The 23958-nt window shown below is 40.3% G+C and overlaps 1 protein-coding gene across 5 annotated transcripts in view; it reads left to right on the forward strand.

Moving 5' to 3' along the window:
* IFT80 (intraflagellar transport 80) overlaps positions 1 to 23958 on the forward strand; it is a 75686-nt gene that overhangs the window by 23168 nt on the left and 28560 nt on the right. For all 5 annotated transcript variants that reach the window (XM_077348564.1, XM_077348562.1, XM_077348563.1 and 2 more), the window contains 5 exons: positions 3551 to 3660; positions 5367 to 5456; positions 6889 to 7026; positions 18305 to 18484; positions 23104 to 23222. In XM_077348564.1, coding sequence (XP_077204679.1) covers positions 3551 to 3660; positions 5367 to 5456; positions 6889 to 7026; positions 18305 to 18484; positions 23104 to 23222 — 637 coding nt within the window. The remainder of the gene's footprint in view (positions 1 to 3550; positions 3661 to 5366; positions 5457 to 6888; positions 7027 to 18304; positions 18485 to 23103; positions 23223 to 23958) is intronic.

The raw sequence follows: 23958 nt of genomic DNA on the forward strand, positions 1-23958 counted from the left end.
CCAGGCCTTTGGCTGGGGTCAGGGCTGTCTGCCCTCTCTCCTTTGCTTTGGCTCCTAACCTTGTTTTTAGATCTCCAATCTGATTAGCCCAGCACAAGGTATCTGATGGATGAGGAGTAGTATTGGTTTTATCTAGATATTTCTTATTTATGTTGTAAAGTGCTTTGAGCCCACTTCACAGGTAGGAGCAGTATATAAGTTGAATGAATAAAATAATTACATTCTACTATCCATTACATTACAATCTACTATTCCAAATAAAATAAAGAGGATGTATAGCCCTCCTGGGGGTTTAGTGGGAATGCAGATATAAGAACCGAACAAAGTTAGCATATATATTGAATATCCAAGTTAAATTTTGTGGATTCCATTGTTATGAGTGTTGTAATGACTTGTAACTAGGAGTATATTGGGCCCCAAATTAGGGATTCTTGAAAAAATCCAAATACCTGTACCAGTATGGTATTTATATTTGGTGTTTTTCTGCAAATCCCAAAATTTGTATGGCTCCATTATAGCCTATGGGATTATTACAGTCAATGGAGTATCTATCTGGAGGTATTTTTTTGAAATAGAACCACCAACCTTTCAGCATAACATCTGGGACCCCTCTTCAAAAGAACCTCCAAGTTTCCAAAAGTTAAGGGTAGATCTGCATAGAGCAAATTGCAGAAGTCCAATCTAGAGGTGACGGTCGCATGGATCACTGTAGCTAGATGTTCCGGGTCTAAGTAGGGCGCTAGTAGTTTGGCTTGGTGAAAGTGGTAGAATGCTAGCTGTTCTATCATTGTGATCTGAGCCTCCATTGAGAGGGAGGCATCGAGAACCACACCCAGGTTCCTGGCAGAGTGGGATAGCTGCATACCATCCAGGTTGGGTAGGCATGCTTCCTTGCTTGTACCCTTCCTGCCCAGCCTCGGGACCTTCATCCTTGAAGGGGTTGAGTTTCGGACAACTCTGCTTGAGCCATCCTGTCACTACTTCCAGGCAGCTGGCTAATGTTTCTGGGGGAGAGTCAGGGTGGCCATCCATCAGGAGGAAGAGCTGGATGTCATCAGCATATTGGTGGCAACTTAGCCCGAACCTCTGTACCAGTTGAGCAAGAGGGCATATAAAGATATTGAATAGAATTGGAGAGAGAACTGCTCCTTGAGGGACTCCACATGTGGAGTTTCCCATTTGATTTGGTAAATCCATTGCTGTCTCTCTGATCTGACTGCAGGGTAGAGCTAATCTGCTCCCTGCAGAGAACCAAAATAAAAAACGTGGCCAAATATGGAGGACTGAGCCCGCCATGATTGATGTTGCATGCTATAACACTGAGAGTGCAACACAGTGCACTTTTGATGCTGTCAATATGTTACTGGATGGAGTTTATCAGGTCCTTATGTCTGGATCTATCAGGTCCTTATGTCTTCACCCCTTTGACCTACTAGTGAAAAATTATCCATATAAGCTTTATGCTAAACAAAACAAAATTAAAATATCATATTCTACTAAAGGCCACCAAAAGGACAGTCCATATGGTTAAGTCCTGTTCTTCCAAAGAGTGGCTCAAGCCCTAGAGAACGAAAAGAGAATTCCCAGCCCAGAATTTGGAGAGGTGATGTTCTTGCTGCTGCTTCCCTTTCTCTGTTTTGTCTTTTGACTAAAGCATACATAACTACTGATTGTCCTCTAAAAGCATGTTTCCTCAGCACAGTATATCCTGATCACTTCCAGCTCGTCTTTCCTTTTTCTAGCTCTTTTGGGACCAACTTGTTTCACCACAATATTGTGCTCCAAGATACTGTATCTGCTTCTTCTGGCATCCCTTCAAGACCAAGTTTCTGTTAGCAGGGAGTTAACTTCTGCCATTTAAATCTGGAAACTGAGGCACTGTGCCAACCATGACATAAAGATTCAGCATTTGTTTTAGACATAAAGGTCTCTGTGACTATTAAAGCAGCCTGGAAATTAAGTCTTTCAATTCTAACACTACTGGTGTCTTAACTGATGTAACTTTTATTGTCACTCTTCATACAATGAAGAATTTGACACGTACTGTGAGGCCTGGGCTTCTTAACCTGTGTATCCTATGTAACACAGGTTTTGTGGATTTTTTTTACAGTTAATTAAAGATGGGAAATGTGCAAGGGGAGGCAGATTTTTGTCCTTGTACAATAGCTGGAATTTATGAACTTGCTTTAGCTGCAGCTGTGGAACCAGTGGTTTCATTACCACAGCTAAATTAATGCTAATCCAATACCCACTTATGGATTTCAAAGTTGGACAATGAGAAAATCGGACAAAAGGAGAATCAATTCATTTGAACTTCTGCAGATTTCATGGATAGGAAAAGTCACAAAGAAGGAAATATTACAGCACATAAAGCCTAATCTATCACTGGTAGGCAAAATCACGAAAATCCAGCTCACTTACTTTGACCATATCATGCGATCCAACTCAGTGGAGAAGGCAATTTTGGTAGGATTGGTCAGTGGAAAAAGGAAACCAGGCTGACAAAGAACACAGAGGTTAGATACCAGCCAGAACATTCCACAACTAAAAGAAGCAGTGCAAGATCAATAATCGTGGTGACAGTTGAGCCATAGAATTGCCAAGAATCAGACTTGCATGAATTGCCAACATCATCAAATTATCACCCCACCTTCTATTATTACTATTACTATTACTATTTCACTTTATTTCCGTCAACTTCCGAGGCCGGCTCGTGGCAGGTTACAAAGTCTCATAAAAGCCCCATTAAAACCCCCATTAAAAGACATAACGTGGTGGAACAAGCTCCCTGAGGAGATCAGAGCTCTGCCCGAACTTCCACTGTTCCACAAGGCCTGCAAGAGGGAGCTCTTCCACCAGGCATTTGCTGGAGGCCGACTGACTCAAAACACCTGCTCGTCCCCCCCCAGACTCTCCCCATGACTCTCCCAAAGTTACTGTTAATTGATATTATATTATAAATGTGGTTTTGTAATCTTTTGATGTTTTATTGAAAGTTGTTTTGATGTTATAGTCTGTATAATGTTCCATGTATGTTATAATGTTCTGTGTAAACCGCCCAGAGCTGCAAATGGGCAGTATAGAAATCTAATAAATAAATAAATAAATAAAAATAAAAATCCCAACATGGTGGACCTCACCATCCCCACTACCAGAGGGGCGAGGAAGGAGGTCAGAAGTCAATGTACTGATCATACCCGGGGGGGGGGGGGGTCAATCTACCTTGCCGACCCAGCTTCAACCATAGACCTGGCGGAAGAGGTCCGTTTCTAGCTGACTTTTAGCCAAAGGAATGCATGGAGTGGTGTCTGCAGTGTAGACCATCCCTGAGAACACATTATATGCCCCTGTGCAATACTGTGTGTCACAATATGCAACAGTTTAGCTTATCTTTTGCATCTGTTCCCATCCATATTTTTTTAGATTTAAAAAAAAACATTACAAACCATATATCATTGTTATAAGTAGAGATTGGTCTAATATTTATTAAGTTTTTTGACAATGCTATCCCAGCTTCCCCCCCCCATCAATTTCTCTAATTTTTCCACAGGAACACCTATATATTCGGTTGCATGGGGTCCAGATTCAGAAAAAATTCTTTACACATCAGGAAAACAACTGATTATCAAACCTCTTCAACCAAATGCAAAGATCTTGCAGGTAACAGTGCATGACTGCTGAGTTTCCCGTGACCATTGGCGGAGGGTGGGGTGAAAAGTTGTCAAACTCACTTTGGAAAAGTCCTAGAGATTTGGGGATGAAACCTGGGGAGGACAGGGACTTTAATAGGAGTACAGTGCATACAGTCCACTCTCCAAATAATCCATTTGCTCCAAAGGAATTGATCTCTGTGGTCAGGAGATTAGTTGAAATTCCTGGGATCTCCAGGTCCCACCTGGAGGCTGGCATCTTTACATTAATGTAAAACGGCATTTAGCATTGCATACATCTGTTGTGTATCAGACAGTTCTAAATGTGTAAGTTCTGAATTGCAGCTCTGCTACAGACTTTGTTATATACAAAAAGCTTTTCCTTTGTCAGGAGTGTTGTCTCTTTTCTAAAATAATATAATCTGTATATGAGGGGAAGTGCCAGTTTCTGTAGGCTTGGATCCTAAGCCTTGCATGCCCCTCTGCAGGACCCTATTGCATAGGCAGTCTTCCACAGTGGAACGCAGTCTGTGGCTTTACACATTTCTCTTTTCAGTGGGTCAGGAAGTACCAAACATCAGAAAGTCTGGCATGGAGGACTGCCTCCTCAGCAGTTGAAGGGGACTTAGGATCTCAGTTGTCGAATTGCTTCTCCCCTTCTGCCGCATCTCCAAAGTATCTCTGAAATGTTGCTCATGGGGGACAGAGGATCTTCTGGAACAATATGGGGCAGGAGTCAGTGAAAATCTGTCCATGTTACCTTAGTGGAAATTTCCCCTGAGATCCGGAGCCAAATTAGAAACTATGAAGATAGATCCAAGCGTGTAGCCATGTTGATCTGAAATAGCAGAACTAAGTTTGAGCCCGGTTATAAGTTTTCTAGGTATTCGTTTTTGTGTGCATGCACCTGTCATTAGATATGGTGAAACAGAAAATGCTCAACCATTACGTATGTGTCTTCACTCTAGTCAGCCTTTCCTGGCAATTAAACCCCCCTCTCCACTGTTTCTCCAACTATATGTAATGATTAAAGATATTATGTTTCACTGTATCTGATGAAACTTGGAAACTTGTACCTTGAATAAGATGTCAGTGGTCTTTAAGGTGCCACTGGACTCAAACTTTCTTTAGAAACTATGGTTATGTTGGTATCAGTGTAAATTTTAACTCTGATTAAGAAGTCATGGAAACTTCTTGGGGTCATGTAAGGAGATGATGGGAAGAGAGTACTCAGCTTTGCAGCCCTCTCCTAATTGGTTAACCACAGTGAAGCAATTGGGAATGAGATGTATGCTGGTACTCTGAAAAAAGAGGAATTAAACTGATAAAACAGTGTTATGTGTATGTTACAGGACGTAACTATTAATTTTACATGGTAAGATTCCATTTTAATTATTCAAAAGTGTACAAAGGTAAATCTCTAGCCTATTCCCTTTTCCCTTCACTTACATCTCTGCAGAACAGAAGTCTAGATACTTTTTTTAAAGCAAAGCTAGGAATTCGGAGAACCTCCTTAGCATTTGAGATCTGATGAGATCAGGTTAGCTTGAGCTATTAGATATACTGGCATTTTTCTGAAATAATTAACTGAAATAATACTGTAGTATTGATTAGTATTTTGAAGCAAAGTTTGTGAACAAAGTATAGTCTAATTGCTGTTCTTCATAATATGCAAATAATAAATACATGCTAGATTGTTATCTCTTTTTTTCTCAGTGGAAAGCCCATGATGGAATTATTCTAAAAGTTGATTGGAATTCTGTGAATGATCTTATCCTGTCAGGTGGAGAAGACTGTAAATATAAGGTATGTAGTTTTATTTAATTACTAAATATTAAATTATGTCAGTATACTCAAATAAACAGTATGTCACCAGCCATCACCAAAACATGTAACAGGAGCTAATTATGTAGCACCTATTGAATAAGATTTAGCTTATTTATTTATTTATTTTATGGTATGAGAACTATCTTTATATTTGGCTTAATAGGCTCACCTCTAGGCTGGACTTCTGTAATTCACTCTACGCTGGCCTACCCTTATCCTTGATACGGAAACTGCAACTAGTCCAGAACGCGGCTGCCAGGGTCCTCACAGCAACACCTTGGAGGTCCTACATCTGGCCCATCCTCCAGCAGCTGCACTGGCTCCCGGTTGAATTCCAGATCAGGCTTAAGGTGTTGGTTATCAGCTTTAAGGCCATACGCGGTCTGGGCCCAGTATATCTGAGGGACCGCCTCTCCACCTACACTCCTCAGAGAGCCCTGCACTCTACTACATCCAACCTCCTCGTGGTCCCTGGCCCCAAGGAAGCCCGCTTGACCTCAACCAGGGCCAGAGCTTTCTAAGCAACAGCCTTGCTTGAGCTGATGAGAGTCAGGCTGATTTGTAAGAAGGTGCAGTAAGAGGTCAAGGAATGTAGTTGGTCCACTGCAGCAGTGGTCCCCAACTCCCGGTCCGGGGACCGGTCCCTGTCTGCGGATCAGTCAGTACCGGGCCGCAACTCCTCCTAGTCCTGTGACCTCGGGGGCTGCCCTGCTACTCTGCCGCCGGCTCACCTTTGGTGCTTTCCAGTGGCCGCCATGGCTGGGGCCCCTCAGTGTGGCACTGCGCAGCTGCTGCTGGCGGTGGGAAGTCGGGCTCAGGCGGCGACGTCCCTGGGCAAAAGACTATCCCCCCCCCCCCCGGGCTCGGTAAAATTGTCAAGCGTTGACTGGTCCCTGGTGATAAAAAGGTTGGGGACCACTGCACTAGAGTGTAACCTGTGACACAGTATGGGTGAAGGAGTGATTCTGTTCCGCATCTTCTTGCTTACTTTAATGACAGAGGCCTTTGCCATTTAGTATGGATCAAGAAGCAGAGTTGAGTCTTTTACTTGATGTCTGTATTGCTCTCTCTTCAAAATAGTATTTATGGTTGCCAACCTCTAGAATGGGGCCTGGATATCTCCTGGACTTAGAACTGATCTCCAGAGATCAGTTTCCTTGGAGGTAATAAATTGATGGGGAGGATCCTATCGCATTTTACCCTGCTGAGGTCTTTCTCTTCCCCAATCCCCAGACTTTACCACCAAAATCTCCAGGTATTTTCCAGCCTTGAGTTGGTTACCCTACTGCAGCATGAATCTGTATTTTAAAATATGATTCATACTCATAATCATGTAACATGCCTTTGAAATGAGACACAATTTCTCAATATCTTTAGAGATTATTTGTTTTCAATTATGCTTATTTCTTAGGTGTGGGACAGCTATGGTCGGCTGTTGTACAGCTCTCAGTCACATGAGTATCCTATTACTTCTGTTGCTTGGGCTCTGGATGGGGAGTTATTTGCTGTGGGATCCTTTCATACACTACGTCTATGTGATAAAACAGGGGTAAGTTAACTCTCACAAGAGCTAGGTATACAGTAAACAATTCAGAAACTATACCCTCATTGTAAGAAAGTACTTTTGACTTCTCAGTGTTTGTCCAATTTATTTCTGTAGGAACGATTCCTTTCAACTCTTCTGTGCCACATGAACAATTGGTCATGAGGGTGAGGGCACACTCAGGAATATGTCATGTATGAGAAATGTGCAGATATCACAGACACCCCACTTGGCACCCTTTCTGTTCACACAAGGCTCCAAGCTATTTTCTGTTAAGAGGATATATTTGCTGTTAGAATCAAGATTTTTGTAGTTCTGAACACTGATGGGTTTAAATACATTCTGTGATATGGGAAGCTGTCTCCTTTGACTGATGCTGTCGATTAAATTAATTGATTAGAAATCCTCCATAAATCAAACCAGTTTGACCAGATTTACAAATGTTGGAAGTGCTTAATATGTGACAGTCCATGTTGAGGCGTGTGTGCTAGGTTGACCAAGATTAATGGTGCCTGTCATATAATCAAACCACATCTCAGAGGCTGTGAGGAAGCTGACTTGGAGAACTGCTACACAGATTTTGTACCCAATCCACTGTCAACATCTTCTCCGTCCTAGAACTTGGCTAGTAATATGGAAACTCTCCTCCCAGGCGATGAGTGCTGCAGATCTGAGGTGTAGTTTCATACATGTGCCTCTTGTCTTGACATGGAAGTGGTGAATTTAGCTCCGAGATCTACAGTTTTTCTTTTACTTCATTCTTATTTTAAAATGTAACTTTATCCGTAGTTTTGTAATTATTGTTCATCTTTGTGGCTTCCATGCAGTCCCACATGGGACTGCGCTTGCACAGGCCTGCCATGGCAAGAATTATTGCTACTCCTGCCACCTGCTGTCCCAAGAAGTCAAAATGGGACAGAGCTAAAAATAAAAATAAACTATAAGCTATTAATAAACAAAAATATGGCATATCAAATATTAAGTGCAAGTAACTCTTCCACATTTCTATGCCCTGCATTGCTCAGAAATTCCCTTTCAGACTTTCCCTTTTTGTCAGAAAATCACTTTTGATCCATAACTTCAGGATTGCTCATTATTTTTTTTTTACTGCTAAATGTTATCTTTAATTTTAAAAGGTTGGCATATATAGTTCTAGAATTTGAAACTTTTAACATTTTTGAGAAGATTATTTTATTTGTGACCAGAAAAGGGCAAATGGCTGCTTCTTATTCAGGTTGAAAGAAGCATCTTGGCAGAAGCATTTTGCTACAGGACATTTAAGTCCTAAACGTTTCAGAAAAGTTAACGGGGGTGTGCTTATAAAGTGTCGTCAAGTCACAGCTGACTTATGGGTGACCCAATAGGGTTTTCCAGGCAAGAGACATTCACAGGAGGTTTGGCTGCCTCTGCATAATGACTGTGGTGCTCTTTTGTGGTCTCCCATCCAAGTATTAACCAGAGCAGGCCCTGCTTGACTTCTGAGATCTGAGAAAATTAGTCTTGCCTGGGCCATCCAAGTCAGGGCTAAAGAAAGTATAGTTTGTAGAAAATAAATAGCACCTTCATTTAGAACATTTTGTGTTCTAAAAGTATGGCTTGCAGTTGAATCATGAAAGCAGATATGAATATTCAGTATATTTTTACTTTAAAAACAAGGCTCGTTTTTTGTTATGTTGATACATTCCTTACTGTTAACAAGTGAAAAGTAGGGTCTCAGGAGGTAATGGCACAAGAAGCTACAGAATGATAACTTAATAAGCATGCTGCTGCTGCTGCTCCTTCTCCTTTCTACCAGTATACTGTTGCATGTCATCTATTATGAACACAGCTGAAGAAGGGAAAATATGTTGTCGCTTTATAATGTATAGAAAAAATTAGAACTTTTGTTCCCATCAGCTTCTCTCACTACCTTCTCACCCATTATTGTCCTTACTAATATATTGCTTTATCTCCCCATCTTTTCTCCCCCTTGCAGTGTTCTGTTGCCCATCCCCAATTCCCAGCACTCTCTCACCCCCATCTTTCTGTCTCGCACTTTTTTATGTGCACATCTCTCTCCCACACTCTCACGCATCTCCCGGTCACTCACAAATGCCCCTCTGTCATTCCACTTGTTCCTGTCTCCTGCCCCTGGTTCCTTAGCATGTGCTATTCAGTGATGAGGCTTCCTCTCCTCAGGGACAATATATTACTGTTTTGAATTTCAACTGTGTGCTTTATTAGCAGTGACCTGTCACACCAATTGTTGTATACTGGCTCAAAACCTGTTTTTTTGTCCCCGTGTGAGGATATTCTAGTCTTTCCTCCAGCAACTTTTGTTATATGGTCATCTGCTGTGCAGCTGTGACATGTGGAGAAAGAACTTTCTTTCCATTGTTGAAGTGCTATGCTGCTTTCTGTTACCTGAGACTGGCTCAGATTCTTACGGGGCATTCTGGAACCCCTAGCTTGATTGTTCAGCTTTCAGTGAAAAACAAGATCATCTGTGGAGTGTACACTGTTAGATTTTACTGACCCTCGGCTCTAAACGTAGGTACTGAAAATAAGTCTGCATTCATTTGGACACTTCCTAATATGTATGCTTGGTATTACCATATCATTTTCCCACATCATAATGCTGTTTAATTCTTTATAAACTTAACACCCCCCCAAAAAAAGACTCTTATGAGAAGTCTGAAGTAGAAAGTTGTGTTAAGCAACAGAAGAGAATTCTCACCGAATATCAGGAAGAATCCCTTTTCACTAAGTTTTTGTAGAAGTTTTTGTGTTCTTTACTGACAGTTACTTTGTGTTCTCAGATATTGCAGTGTATAAATGATTTCTGAACCGCCTGATTTCCTTTATGGCATTAATGCTATTCCTGAGTTTGGCCAAGCTCCAAAGCACTATGCAGGTAGTACTGTACTCTCAAGAGGACACTGGTTCTGTTCTTTTCTAGGTGTCCTCCATGCCATGTGGCAAGCCATTTTGAAAGTGAGGGGGAGTTTCAAGAACAGGTTGTCATAACACAGAAGGTTCTATTTTATTTTATTTTTAAAAGGAGTTTAAAATCTTGTGTCTGCATACAAGCACTTGGATTTCCCTCCAGTTGTCTTTTGAGATTATCCCAGCTGCAATAGTACAAGGTCCAATATAGGTCACTTCTGAAGACTAATGTAAATTAAAGTGTCTTCAGCTGCAAACCCACACAGTATTAGATAGTCATATAATCTTCAGACCTCTGTGGTTTAATTTTACATTATTTGGTGGCTTGATTCATTTTGTTGGTTCATTGGAACAATTTGATTCATTTTGTGGTTGATTGTAGTGATGACTTCAATTCCCTTTATTCATTTCTTTAATCGTTTCCCATTAATTTCAGTGAGCAAATTATAACTATTACTTCTCGGTTTCTTTTTATAATCAAAAGTTATTTGTCAGGATGAAAACCCTCCTTGAGGGAACACTACCTGTGGAATTTCGGGCTTTTGTTGTAGGAACAACTGAATTCTGCTAATGTTAAAAGTATTCTTTGGGTCCTTCCATACGCTTTTTGGACAATTTGTATGAAACCCACTGGGAGGCACAGACATATTAATCAGGAACCATGGAATGGCTGGGAATTTGCTGATTTAAGGGACATACAGATGTTTAAAATTACGTTTATTTATTAGATTTCTATTTTGTCCTTTCCTGAAGGCTCATTGTGGTTTTTCATTGCACGGAAGTATTCACTTCATCTAAAATCTAAAATGTATATAAAGTTGTTTGGGTGTTCTTGTTTGTTTGTTTTTGCAGTTTCTTCCCAGTAATCAGAGAGCTTCAAAATGGAATGAAAGTAAACACCATTTAACAACTTTTATGCAGCTGCTATATATATATTATTGCTAGCCTGGAATTGCCTCTTGCCTGACTTGGCCTGCCTTCCCCTGTAACTATTTGCAAGTCACCTTCCATATGGAGAAGAAAAATATCTTGGCAGTTAGAAGCAGACAAGCACAGGAAGAAATAGGGGGTGGGTGGGTGGGTGGGTGGAAGAAACTAACTCAAACCAGTTTAACTCAAAACTACTTTGGATGGCTTTTCTTTGCTTTGGGGCACTTGGGGGCAGGACCCTTTATCTGAGTGTCCTTTAAAGTTGCCCTAGGGTGTGATGGTTAATTTTGAAGTGCACTTCATCACTCATCACGGTATTAGAGCCTTTTGGTGTTCAGCAGCAAAGAGAGAGAATTTTTATCCATGTAATTGTGTATATTGTGCAATAATGTTGCCCTCTGTATGTACTATAAGAAAGGATAGTCAAGAAAGGGAAAAGAGAATTTATCAGGCTACTTAACTACATCTGACAATATTTTTGTTAGTCAATTCTTAGAGGCCAACAAACTGTAGTTTTACTTATTATAAGATTGCATTATTCCTAGTGAACATGCACCATGATAAAATCTACTCAGGCCTATTTACAGAAGAATAATCTTTAAAAAGGCTCTGCATAAAGGAATTTTTAAGGGGGAAAACCCATTCACAGTAGCTAAAGCCAGATATTATCTATTCCTTTGCAGCAGTCAGGAATAATTTATGAGATTTGCCTCCATACGTTTTTGCTGCTTCATGCAAGTTCCCCCCCCCTCTTGACTTAAATATAAATAGCTGCTCAAGGATTAGCTATGCTTGTGCTGAGAGAGAAGAGAGAATGAGTCACATAACCAGTGTGATAGTGTTTGAAGAGAACCAGACCTGCCTTTCTGGTCAACACAGACATTTTTATTGTGTCTGATGTAATGGAGCTGAATCAGCGAATTGCTCCCTTGAGAGCCATTGGGAGATATACATATCATTAACCCTTCTGCAGCATATGCAACTAGTTACAAAGCGTAATTTAATTAAATCTGCTAACATATATAGTGTTTTGCTTCTATCACTTTTTGCCTCACTTTCTTTGTTCTAATATCATGTGTGTGTCTCTTTAGAAAACATCAAACAAATAGCTTGCCTATTGCTTCTTTTGTAGTAGTAGGGTGTCCTTTTAACATGCCATTCACATTTGGGGAAAGCAAAATCAATACTCAAATTAGCTTTGATGGTTGCTTTTAAAAGTTGTGCCAGGTGTACTTAATGTTCAAAGCCAGGCACTTATATCAGTGTTATACTAAAATATTTTTTTAATATAATTTGGTGCCAGTTTTACAGATTCTAAGCTCTTAAAAATTAAAAAAAACTAGAGAGTTTGTAGCCTGTGACTATTCATACATACCTTGTGGGTGATTTCCTGTGGGTTTGCATGCTTGCTTTGACACTATTGGTCATGTTGCAATACTCTTACACAGAAATAGAAATCAGGAAGGACTGAAGCCTTCTAATATTCCCCACCCCCACAGTTACAGAAGACAAAGCAAGACTTCTTGCACCGTGTTAGAAGAGTCCTTTCTCAGTGCTCCAAATAATGTGAAAGCTTATATATATATAAAGCATAAAAAGTAACATTATAAGCCACAGTCAGTTTACATATTATTGGCAGCTTATATATATATATATATATGATATAGAAGGTAGATATAAATGTGATTTTTAAAAAAATGTTGGATGTAGTAATTTTGCCCAAAATATTCGCTGCATAAATTATGTCTTGGCTATTCTGCTCTTTTCCTGGGGGTTAACTGATTCTATTAAACAATTGTTTGTGAGGTGTTTATTGTAGCTGTAATATTCCTTGTCAGGTTTTAAGAGATTTGTTTTTAACCTGCACAGTACTGCAAAGGAATCTAATGCAGTTGTTTAGTCTAAGCCTTGATACATTATCTGTGTAGTTACAACTAAACGTATTTTCCTACTGGATATATTGTAGAAATCCTGTAAAATTCCACTTTAAATATGTTCTTGATCTCATCACTCTATGGAGTAAGATAACTCCCATATGTTTTATTATATAAAGTTCACAGGAATACCTTGTTAAAAATTCTGCTTTGTAAAAGCTTTGCCTTTAACTAGAGAAGCAATTGAGGACATGTTTATTTGATATTGTCCATTTTTTACTGCTAAATGTTTAAAAGAAAATTGCTGGGAATATGACTGGCAGGAAGGATTCCTGTCAGTGAGGCTAGGCCGGGATAACTAAATGAAGTGCTGTACTCTTCTCCATGGCACTGAATGTTAAACACTAACTTCTATGTAAGAACATAGTTGGATAAAACATGAAGATGGAGATATGTATGCTTCCTATCCCTGTTGACTCAACACCAAGCTAGACAGTAGACATCCTTTGGGTTTGCTGTCACTCTGGAATTCCCTCTGTTTATAGATGCTATGGATCCCTGCTTGGGACCATGGCACAAGGGTTTCTGTCACTCCCCTTATATCAGTTTCAAGATCCTAGATATTCAGGTGAGAATTCCAGAGATATAGGCACTCAGGTATGTAGAGGGGACATGACTAGTACAATTGTTCCAACACCTTGCTACAGTGATTCATGCAAGAGTAATCTCCAGGTTAGACTATTGTAACTCACTCTATGCAGCCCTACCCTTGATCCTGATCTAGAAATTGTAACTAGTCCAGAATGCACCATTGTAAGTAGGGTTGGGCACTTCAGCATCCAAAGCGGCCGCTTTCGCCCAAAGCAGCCAGTGCCGCATGTGAGGGGGGTGAGGTGTGGGCATTGACGCACCGGTTGGCATACACACACAGGCACAGAGCTTTGCGCCTGCATGTGTGCGCTGGTCAGCGCGTCAACATCCGCGCCTCCTCTTCCCCCCCCCCCCAATGACACGGCACTGGCTGCTTCGGTCGCAAGAGGCTGCTTCAGATGCTGAAGTGCCCAACCCTAATTGTAGGTCCTCAGTAGAACACCTTGGAGGGCCCATATCCAATCTGTATTCAGTCAGCTGTACTGGCTTCTGGTTGAATTCCAGCCATCCTAAGGCCATTCATGGTCCGGGCCTAATGTACCTAAGGGACCACCTAACTGATCACATCCCCCAAAGGGTGCTTCGCTCCACTAATAGGGCCCTCCTTTGCAATTTTCTCCCAACCTGAACTGAGAAGGGAACAGATCTGATTGATCAGCAAGTTTGGCAGCTACAGTGAATAAGATAATGTTAATGTTTTTTAAATGTTAATTGTTTTTAATGTTTATTGTTATTGAATTGTTGTAAACGGCTTCAAGATGGCTATTTGTGGCAGGGGGAGGGATAACAATCAAATAAATAAAATAATTAAGGTTGCCAGGTCTCCTCTGGCCACCAGTGGGGGATGGGTGACAGGGTTGCAAGATCCAGGCTGGGAAATTCCTGTAGATTTAGGAACTGAGCCTGGGGAGGATGAGGACAATAGTGGAGTACACGCCATATAGAGTCCACCTTCCAAAGTATCTATTTTTTTAGGGGACCAGATCTGAAGAAAAACAGTTTATTTCAGTCATTTCCCAGAATAGTGTCCACCAGCTGCTCTTCAATCTGGTCTCAAAATCACCAGGGCAGTGGCCAAATTCTTATTGCGTGTGTGTGTGAGGGAACACTGCTTGGGCACTGAGAAAACTAGGAAAAGGCATAACATGAGCTTAGTTTATTTCTTCAGTTTATTGGCCCTCCCCTCATTCAACAGTTTTACCGAAGATATCATTGGTTATTCATCCTCAGGATTGTAACACTAAATTCCAAATCCTATTATAATCTTGCTCAGCAATTTTGTATAGATTTTAAGTACTATTAGCACTCCTGGACTTCAAGAGCAGGATGACAGTCAGATCCAACAGGAAAACTCTGTTTTGCCCTGTGTTAGACATGTATAGAACTACAAGTCTGTTCCCCATAAGTGAGCAGACAAAATTGACAGCCAAGTAAAGAAAGAGTGGGGGGGGGGGGAATCAAATAAATGGAACCTGGAGGCAAAGTAGGGAACATGAGGCTCAGTACCTCCTATAACATAGGGAAGCATTAGCAGAATGAAGGAGTGGGCTAGGGTTGCAGTTCACTGAAAGTGGGAGCCTAAGCAAAAAGCAGTGAGAAAAAATAAAAGTGAGGTGAACAAAGCCAGTTTGGACTGTGTAAAGGATGCTGGGCTGCCTGTGTATTCAGATAAAGCCCACAATGTTACCAGTATACTCTGAAATAATTTGGTGGGCATCTTATTAGTGAAATAATGTAAACAGTATATATTTGGGGGGAACACATGCTTATGCACTTTTCATTTCATAAACTTGAATACAAATGTGGACAATCCTGATCAAATATGGCTTTAATCATATTCTTGAACTGGCCCCTTTTAAGGTATGTTTAACTCTATTTTCCTATTTCTTTGTTTTTTGTTGCTTACAGAAGTTATGACAGAATTTCTTAACTTGAAGAAATACACATGTTGCCACTTTCAGTTCTCAGAGAACCTTTTTGCTTTCTAGGAATCCAAGAGACCCAAGCATATATTTCTGTAGAAATGTGTTTAAAATTCATTTTAACAGAACTGAAATGTTACTGTTAGTGCTTTTAATACGCTTCCGAGAAATCAAGTATACTTTTTAATGTGCTGCAAATATCCCAAAATCAAGTTTAGGTTAGTTTATTCATATATGTTGATTTACGGTACTTGAAATAAGATGTGTTTTTGGGTTTGACCCAGAAGGTCTGATCTTATGTTTATGCTTTCCGGGCTAGAAAATCTATTGCATTTATAATCCACTGTATAGAGGCAAAGTAGGGAACATGAGACTCAGTACCTCCTATAACATAGGGTAAAGGTAAAGGTAAAGGTATCCCCTGTGCAAGCACCGAGTCATGTCTGACCCTTGGGGTGACGCCCTCTAGCGTTTTCATGGCAGACTCAATACGGGGTGGTTTGCCAGTGCCTTCCCCAGTCATGACCGTTTACCCCCCAGCAAGCTGGGTACTCATTTTACCGACCTCGGAAGGATGGAAGGCTGAGTCAACCTTGAGCCGGCTGCTGGGATTGAACTCCCAGCCTTATGGGCAAAGCTTTCAGACGGCTGCCTTACCACTCTGCGCCACAAGAGGCATAACATAGGGTAGAGAGAGATAATTACCAGGTGCTAAATTATGAAGCAGTCTATTATTTCTTGCAGAATACTGTTGAGAAGCATAGTTCTGTACATGTCCACCAGGGGCCCCGCCCCGCCCCGCCCCGCCCCTTCCCAATCCTCTCCAGGTTCATCATTGGCCATTTTGGGAGGTGGCAATGGGCCGACGTGACCATATATGGTAATATCACCTGATAAATGTTGTAACAATTTTAAAAAGTTAAAAAATAATTAACTCCCATCCATTCAGTAAACCCTTCCAAGGCTGTCAAGAGATCAAAGGGTTCCATGAAACCCTAGTTGAGAGAGCCTATTTTAGAGTATGAATTCTCCTTTATAACTTGCATTCAGCTCTTGAATTGTAAGCTGCCTTGGGGTTTTTTTTGTTTTTATTTTGTTGTTTTTTTGCTTTCAAGTCTCAGCTGACATACTGTGACACCATAGGGCCACCCTGAATTTCAGAACATTTAAAATAAGAAAAACAAGCTTTGGTTTACTATTACATCTGCAGCTTTGTTCATTACAGTTAGTGCTAACCAATGTTCTCTCACTTCATGGAGTATCTGGTATAGATATCTTACCCAAATCATATAGTTATGCAAACTTGGGGGCTCCCCAGGCTTGCAGAAAAATCGGAAAACTTTTTAGAAATTTAGAAAACTCATTGTTTGCACATGTACTAAATAGAAATTTGGGTCTCAAAATATGCGTAGATGAAGTTACAAGGCTTCTCGGTTACTTCCAGTGTACCTTTCATTCTAACAAATATTTCAGCATCTTTTAAATGATAGAATCTACTTGTAACACTGGAAGCAAATGCCATAGTGCTGTGCAGTATTCAAAGCAGACTGTTTGTTTGTTTAGATTTCTATATCGCCCTTCCCTACGGCTCTGGGCGGTTTACATTAAATGTTGTGGAATACTTACATAGAATATTATAATAATACTATAAATAACAATCATAACATAACATGGAAACCAGAAGAGTGTTTTAAGAGTTGAAAGTGATTTTTAACAGAACAACAATGACAATCCCTGTGCAGGTCAGATCTGTGAGTCATGGAAGGGCATCAGAGTTGGGGGGACCAGCAGATGGTTGAGTCTGTTGGCCTCACGCAAATGCCTGGTGGAGGAGCTCCCTTTTGAATTTGTAATTTTGGCCAATAAGATAACACACACATCTGTATTACAAGAAATTGACAGGCATAGGTGACAGTACTAGGTTTAGTTTTCTTTGAATGAGAGAGAGCGCTGGACATTTACAGTGTTGTGGTAATATCTGCTCTTCTTTCCAAGATGCAAACAGTGTATTCTGGAAGCAACCATCGTTAGCGGTCAGGCAACAGATGTCGACAGCTACTACCCTACTCCATGTTGCATTCCTAGTTCCAGTCTGCTCCATTCAGAAGGATAGCACTCTCTCCTGTTCGCTGCTTTAGTCTTTATTGTGGCTGAAATGGAATTTGCATGCATATTCTACAAAAGTTATAATGCAGAAAGGCCACATGAAAGCTGACACCACAGTAAACGTCTCAGATTCTAAAGCATCACAACATGTTAAAAACTCTTGCTACAGTACACTTAACACAGCTGGCTGTCCCCCTAGAATAGTCTTTTGCTGACAGAGTACAGTTGGTCTCGTAACTGGAGAGCCAAAAATGTAACCACAAAAGAGAAAGCACCCTTTCCCTGCATGTGGTTCAAATATGATTCAGAAAGACTATCTTTTGTTCCCACTGAGTGTGGAGGGGGTGAGTAAGCGTGTGTGCAAGCATATATACATGTGTCAGTTGTTTGGTAGCATTCTCTGAGGAGACACCTGCAGACGAACCACAAAAAGAACTCTTCTTTTCCTATGTTCTTTGCCTACCCTGTCATGCCTTTCAAAAATGTTTTGCAAGAGTATTCTGCTTCTCATAAGAGTTCAGTGTCGTTAAAAAATTAAATGTGGGGAGTAACAAATAAGTTCCTTAAATTCACTTTCCTGTTTACAAATGCATTGTTGATATGGAGTTAAATATATATATGTATTGGGTCAGTTATCTTTGCAAAACCAAGACTGTCAATTCAAAACCTAATTTCTTTGCTTCAGGAACATATTTAACATTTTTATATTCTTCTTAATGTTCTGGTTATTGAACAAAATACAGAAGTGAGACTGCTGCTACCCACAGGGCTTTTAATCTGGGGCAAAATTATCATCTGGGCCAAAATGAATCATTTTTGCAGTAGACTTACTCGCTATTGTAGACATTAATGTTTAAATTTAAAATATTTTTACAGTGGTCTTATGCTCTAGAGAAACCAAACACCGGCAGTCTATTTAATATCGCTTGGTCTATTGATGGCACACAACTAGCTGGAGCTTGCGGAAATGGACATGTGATTTTTGCCCATGTTGTGGAACAACGCTGGGTGTGGAAAAACTTTGAAATAACTTTAACAAAGAGAAGAACCATGGAGGTATGTGTAGGATGTTTTATGTTTTCTGAATTATAGAACATTTTTAATGCATTTGTTTACATCCAAATTTACAGCAAAAAGGAACAGGGTTAGTGGAAGGGATTTTTGCTTATTCTTTCTAGCTCCCAGTTTTCCCTTGCTCCTGAAGATAAGGGGACCCTTTGAAACAGTGTGGGGGTAGAGCACAGGAGGTTGTAGTGGGGAAGGAAAACTGTTGGAAGTCTCTCCTGTCTTGCTCAGGCTCTTGTACAGATGAAGAGGTTGTGCAAGAGATGCGACCAAGTTTCCACTCCAGTGCAGCCCCCACATCACAACTAATACCATTTGTGTGCTTCCCTTCTCCATCCCAAGGGAGGGATGAGCATGAACCAGGGCACAAACAAACAAACAAAAATGCCATGAAAGGTGTCTTCCCCAAGCCTTTCACAGACTTTTGTCTAGTTGGGTCGGGTGTTCAACTGGCAGCCATTTTAGACTGAAAGGAGATGAGTCTGTATGTCCTGCTGTCAGCCTAAAATGACTGCAAGCCATTTCAGTATGCCAAGACACTTTCCTTGTTTTTAAAGGAAGAGAAGGGAACCAGTGTGCTGAAATGGCTATTGCAGGGCAGTCCAGCAGACCCCAAGCCACTCGCACCAAGAGCTTGCTTTTCACGTGATCAGTCATTTTGGCAGGATGCGCTGCCCTGATAGGCCTATGCTAGGCAGCCCAGCACACCCTAAGCTGCTTGCATGGGGATTTTGCTTTCTGCACAATCAGCTTTATGCCAATAAAGGTACTCTGACAATCAGCTGTTTGGCAGAAAGCCATTTTTGGCTTTCCCCCACTTTTTAAGTGGGGAGAAATGAAACATTTGGGGGGTTGGGGGGTCAAGGTTCAGGAACAAACCGAGCTTAATATTTCCAGTCCATGCTCACCCCTGTTCCAAAGCATTTTTTTTGTGAGGGAAACAAAAATTTGTAGAAGGAAAAGAGGGTCCATTCAGGGCATTATAGGTTTAAGTTCAAGCTATCATTCGCAATTGTTATCTTGTACAAAACAGTATGATGAAGTTCTTGAATTATTAAATTAACTGAATAAATGAGTAATATCAGTGTGTTGGGCTAAGTAAGGCGTCTAAGAGGAGACAGCTGGTTTAGGCTGATCCGTCATTGAGCAGGGGGTTGGTCTAGATTGCCTTATGTCCCCCTTCTGATTTGATTTTTTTGATGCCATAACAATCAGCTAGTTTTAACAGTTTTCAGAATGTTCCTTCCAGGTGAGATGAATATGTGATTTAATCTGTTTATAAACTGATATCACTAATCATAATCCTCTGTGATCTTGTTCGTGTGATGAAGGCTTATCTGAAATAAGTGGCTTGTGAATTGCACCCTAAATTACGGCATGGCTAGAAATTCAAAATCAAGTCTTGTTTGTGCTAGAAATTATTTTAAAACAGCTGGCAGCAAAGGCACAGAGGCAGAAGCAATGTATAATAATCTTCACACAGCCTAGGTTTCTTGTTTTTTTTTTCTTTTCAAACTTGCCTTGTATACAGCTGTGGTTTACCATCATAGCAGCTGCAGCATTGTTGGTTGTCACTATAGAACACATTTTTCAGCCAAGAGTCAGGATAACAAACATATCTTTTTTCTTTGATCTCAGAATCAGTACAGTAGTTGGGCACAGATGATAAAAAAGCATAATCTAACTGATTCTTGTTTAGAATATTTCAGTGCCAGGTTAACTTGTCTTCAGTTAGGTAAAAAAGCCTATTGTGAGATCCTTTACCATTTGATGCTTTACTTCATCTCTCTTACCTTGGAGAATTATAGACTTTTAAACCTTATATGCCTGTGATCGGATAACTAACAGGAGAGTTTAAAACACTTTATATTAAGCCTTAGCTTTTAAAATCTTGTTATTGAAAGTGAAGCAAGATGAAAAATGGACTGTAATTTATAAAGATTGGTTCTTTTAACATATCATGGCCTAAATTTAAAACCTAAGAGCCTTTCTGAAACCAAATGCATATATGGGTATTTTCACCTGCTAAATGTTCTGACCGACCAGACACTGACTCATAACCCACCCAGAGGACAGGGAGATAATATACAGTTTCTGTTGTTACAAGTTTTCTCAATTATACAGTTAGTATTAGAGTTCAAGTCAAGCTTTTCAGTGTTGGGTGCCCAACATTAGGCTCCCAAATCTGTAATTAGGCACCTAAATATCTTTTGGCCTGAAGTGTTCTTTGATGCTGAATATATAATCGGGAAAACTTGCAACAACAGAAATTCTATACTGGCCATCTGTCCACTGGGTGGGTTGTTATGAGTCAGTGTCTGGGAATACAGAAGACAAATTGGCAGGTAAAAATTCATATTTTTGCATTCATTCCCAGACATCGACTCGTAACTGATGATTCTGTCTAGTAATCCCTGTCTAGTAAAGCTTTGTGAAATAGGTATACAATGGAGTCTTCACTAGCATTATATGTGAGTGACCTATGGATGCTGATAGTGTGTACATTTAAATTCTTGTATGTGGGTTGTCTGATTAGAAGAACCAGCTTACAATTTTAGTTTGGGAGCAAGAAAAATGCAAGGTTAGCATGGCATTTCCCACCACTGTAAAGTAGCTCTAGCTCATCCCTTTTATATGATTCTGTAAGTAGAACACCAGAGCTGACTGGACCCCTAGTGGCCCTGCCCTGGTTTACTGCTAATAAATAGTTTACCAAGTTCCACCCATGAATGATCAATTCTCACTTGTATTTCGTTGTACGAGGGGGGGGGAACCACCCTTTTTATGGCGTTCATTTTCCAGATGTCACTTTTCCATGAAGATTACGCAAAGAGTTCTATCTAGTACATTCACTGTTATTCCATTTGCATTCCTGGCTCCAGGTTCTTTTTAAAAAAATGCTTTTTATGGCTGAAAAATACTCCCACAAAGTTAGTGTGAACAATTTCTTTGAAGATGTGTAGTTCGAAATGAATCTGCATATTTGTCAGTGTGTGGACTGAAAGGTACACAGGCTGTGTGCATGCTCGATTGTACAGGAGTCAGACAGGGACAGCTGTGCACATTTGTCAGGATTTGTTGGAATTGCAAACAGTAAGTCAGCCTTTAAGGGTTGTTGTTAAGTTGTTTAAGCACCTGAGTTATACCTGTGTGCTCACTAGTGGTATCAAGTAGGCATTGTTTAGGCTGTAGGGAATTCTGGGCCATGTGTTCTGTCGATTCCTTTGTTTAAAGTGTTTCTTCAGGAAGAGAGGACCACGTGCTTTACAGCCACCATTAAGGCTCTCAGCTCTCTTCATCTGCTGATGTGTGGGATGTAGTCTGCTTGCAGGCCAGCCATAGAGGCTTGAATGTGCTGCTTTTTTAACTACTCTTTAAGCTTTTGTACTCTGCTTCAGTAAGGAAATTGAAGCAGATGAATATGATATATATTTGGAAAAACAGGACTTAACCATATGGACCGTCCTTTTGGTGGCCTTTAGTAAGGTAAAGGTAAAGGTATCCCCTGTGCAAGCACCGAGTCATGTCTGACCCTTGGGGTGACGCCCTCCAGCGTTTTCATGGCAGACTCAATACGGGGTGGTTTGCCAGTGCCTTCCCCAGTCATGACCGTTTACCCCCCAGCAAGCTGGGTACTCATTTTACCGACCTCGGAAGGATGGAAGGCTGAGTCAACCTTGAGCCGGCTGCTGGGATTGAACTCCCAGCCTCATGGGCAAAGCTTTCAGACGGCTGCCTTACCACTCTGCGCCACAAGAGGCTCTTATTTAATGTATAGTCTTTCCTAGTAAAGATTCTCCCTTTTGAACCTCAAAGCACTGTGAGTGGATCTGTGATACAGATAGTCTATGGCCTATAATGTTCCCAGAAAGCAGCATAGCTTTAATTGTTGTGCTCAATTTGATTACTGGGAATAATGCATAGCCGCCAACTCAGCCTTCACTGAATAAATCAGACCTTCTTGCTCTAATCATATAGTAGCAGTGTATATTGTAGTTTTGCATCTGTTCAGTCTTATTGTTCTATTTTAATTACTGTTATTTTCATATTTATTATTATTGTTAACAAAGATAAAAACAAAGTTAAAAGGCTTCCAGTTTTTTTTTGCTGTAAGAAGAGCTATCTTGTCCAGTTCTCACTTCAATAAAAATCCAAATTCACATCATTTTCATGATCCCTAGAACAAGCTTTAGAAAAGTCGAAATGGCCTCCTCCTCCTTGTGCCAGCAGAAGATCTGATAGGATGTTACCTAATGCTTTAAAAGTATTCGATGTAAAAATGAATGAGTTCAAATGTTTTCATTCAGTCAATTAGAAAGACATGGCAAACCACCCCATATTGAGTTTGCCATGAAAACGCTAGAGGGCGTCACCCCTAGGGTCAGACATGACCCAGTGCTTGCACAGGGGATACCTTTACCTTAAGTGTGATAAGTACAAATATCACAATATTTATTATTTTGAAGTGGTCTGTATGAGGTTTTGAGACTTGAGAATAAGCCTAATGTTTTTTCTGCTTCTGTTTTATTAATTATTTTATTTATTTATTTTTACATTTATATCCTGCCCTTCCACATTTTTTTTTAACCGTAGTCTCTTGTTTCCGTTAGGTTCGTAATGTACTTAATGATGCAGTGGATTTACTGGAATTCCGTGACAGAGTCATTAAAGCCTCTTTGAACTACGGGCATTTAGTAGTTTCAACATCTCTACAGTGTTACATATTCTCGTAAGCAGCTTGAATTAATGAGACATTATTTGAGTCATCCAGTCTGTGTGATAAATGACAAAAAATGTTAGTTTTATACCTAATAGCTTTTACATGATTTGATTTGGGAAGCATCCATTCTTTAATGGGTGTATATTCCATAAATCTAAAGGAAATGTCATAAACTTTTCATAATTGCACATGGAATTGGCCGGGTTCATTTGTTCTAGCCTGAATGAGAAACCCTCAGAATAAAGCCATATGTTAGTGCTTAACAATATTCTTTCTCCTAGGACAACTGTCCATTATCTTGGCTTCACCAGTACCACTGGTGAAGCCCCCTGAACTACTTGTTTAATTTTAAGAATCTTTAAACACTGTTTTTCTGGTGTGAGAGAGGTGCTTCAAGGGAACCTCACCAAGTTTTTAGTAGGCATGCAGATGCTGTGCATGTGGATATACTTCTGGATCATCCTAATTGTAACTAGCTTTTATATGGATTTAGTGAAATGTGAAATAATGTGTTGGATCCAGCCAGGTTTCCAGCTGGTAATATCGCCCTCAATCGCTAAAAGTCTGTGCTGGAGCTGGGGCTATAGTGACAAGGGGCATGGGGCACAATTGTGTCAGAAAGTTGGCTGGATTCAACCCAATGTACAAAAAAAGCTGTCTGGGGGAAATATACTTGTTGCATCATTTCAAATTTTAAAATATATTATAGTTATTTCATTTTCAGAATCATTATAAGCTGTAGGTA

Source organism: Paroedura picta, chromosome 8 (assembly GCF_049243985.1).
Source record: "Paroedura picta isolate Pp20150507F chromosome 8, Ppicta_v3.0, whole genome shotgun sequence".
Taxonomy (NCBI): Eukaryota; Metazoa; Chordata; class Lepidosauria; order Squamata; family Gekkonidae; genus Paroedura; species Paroedura picta.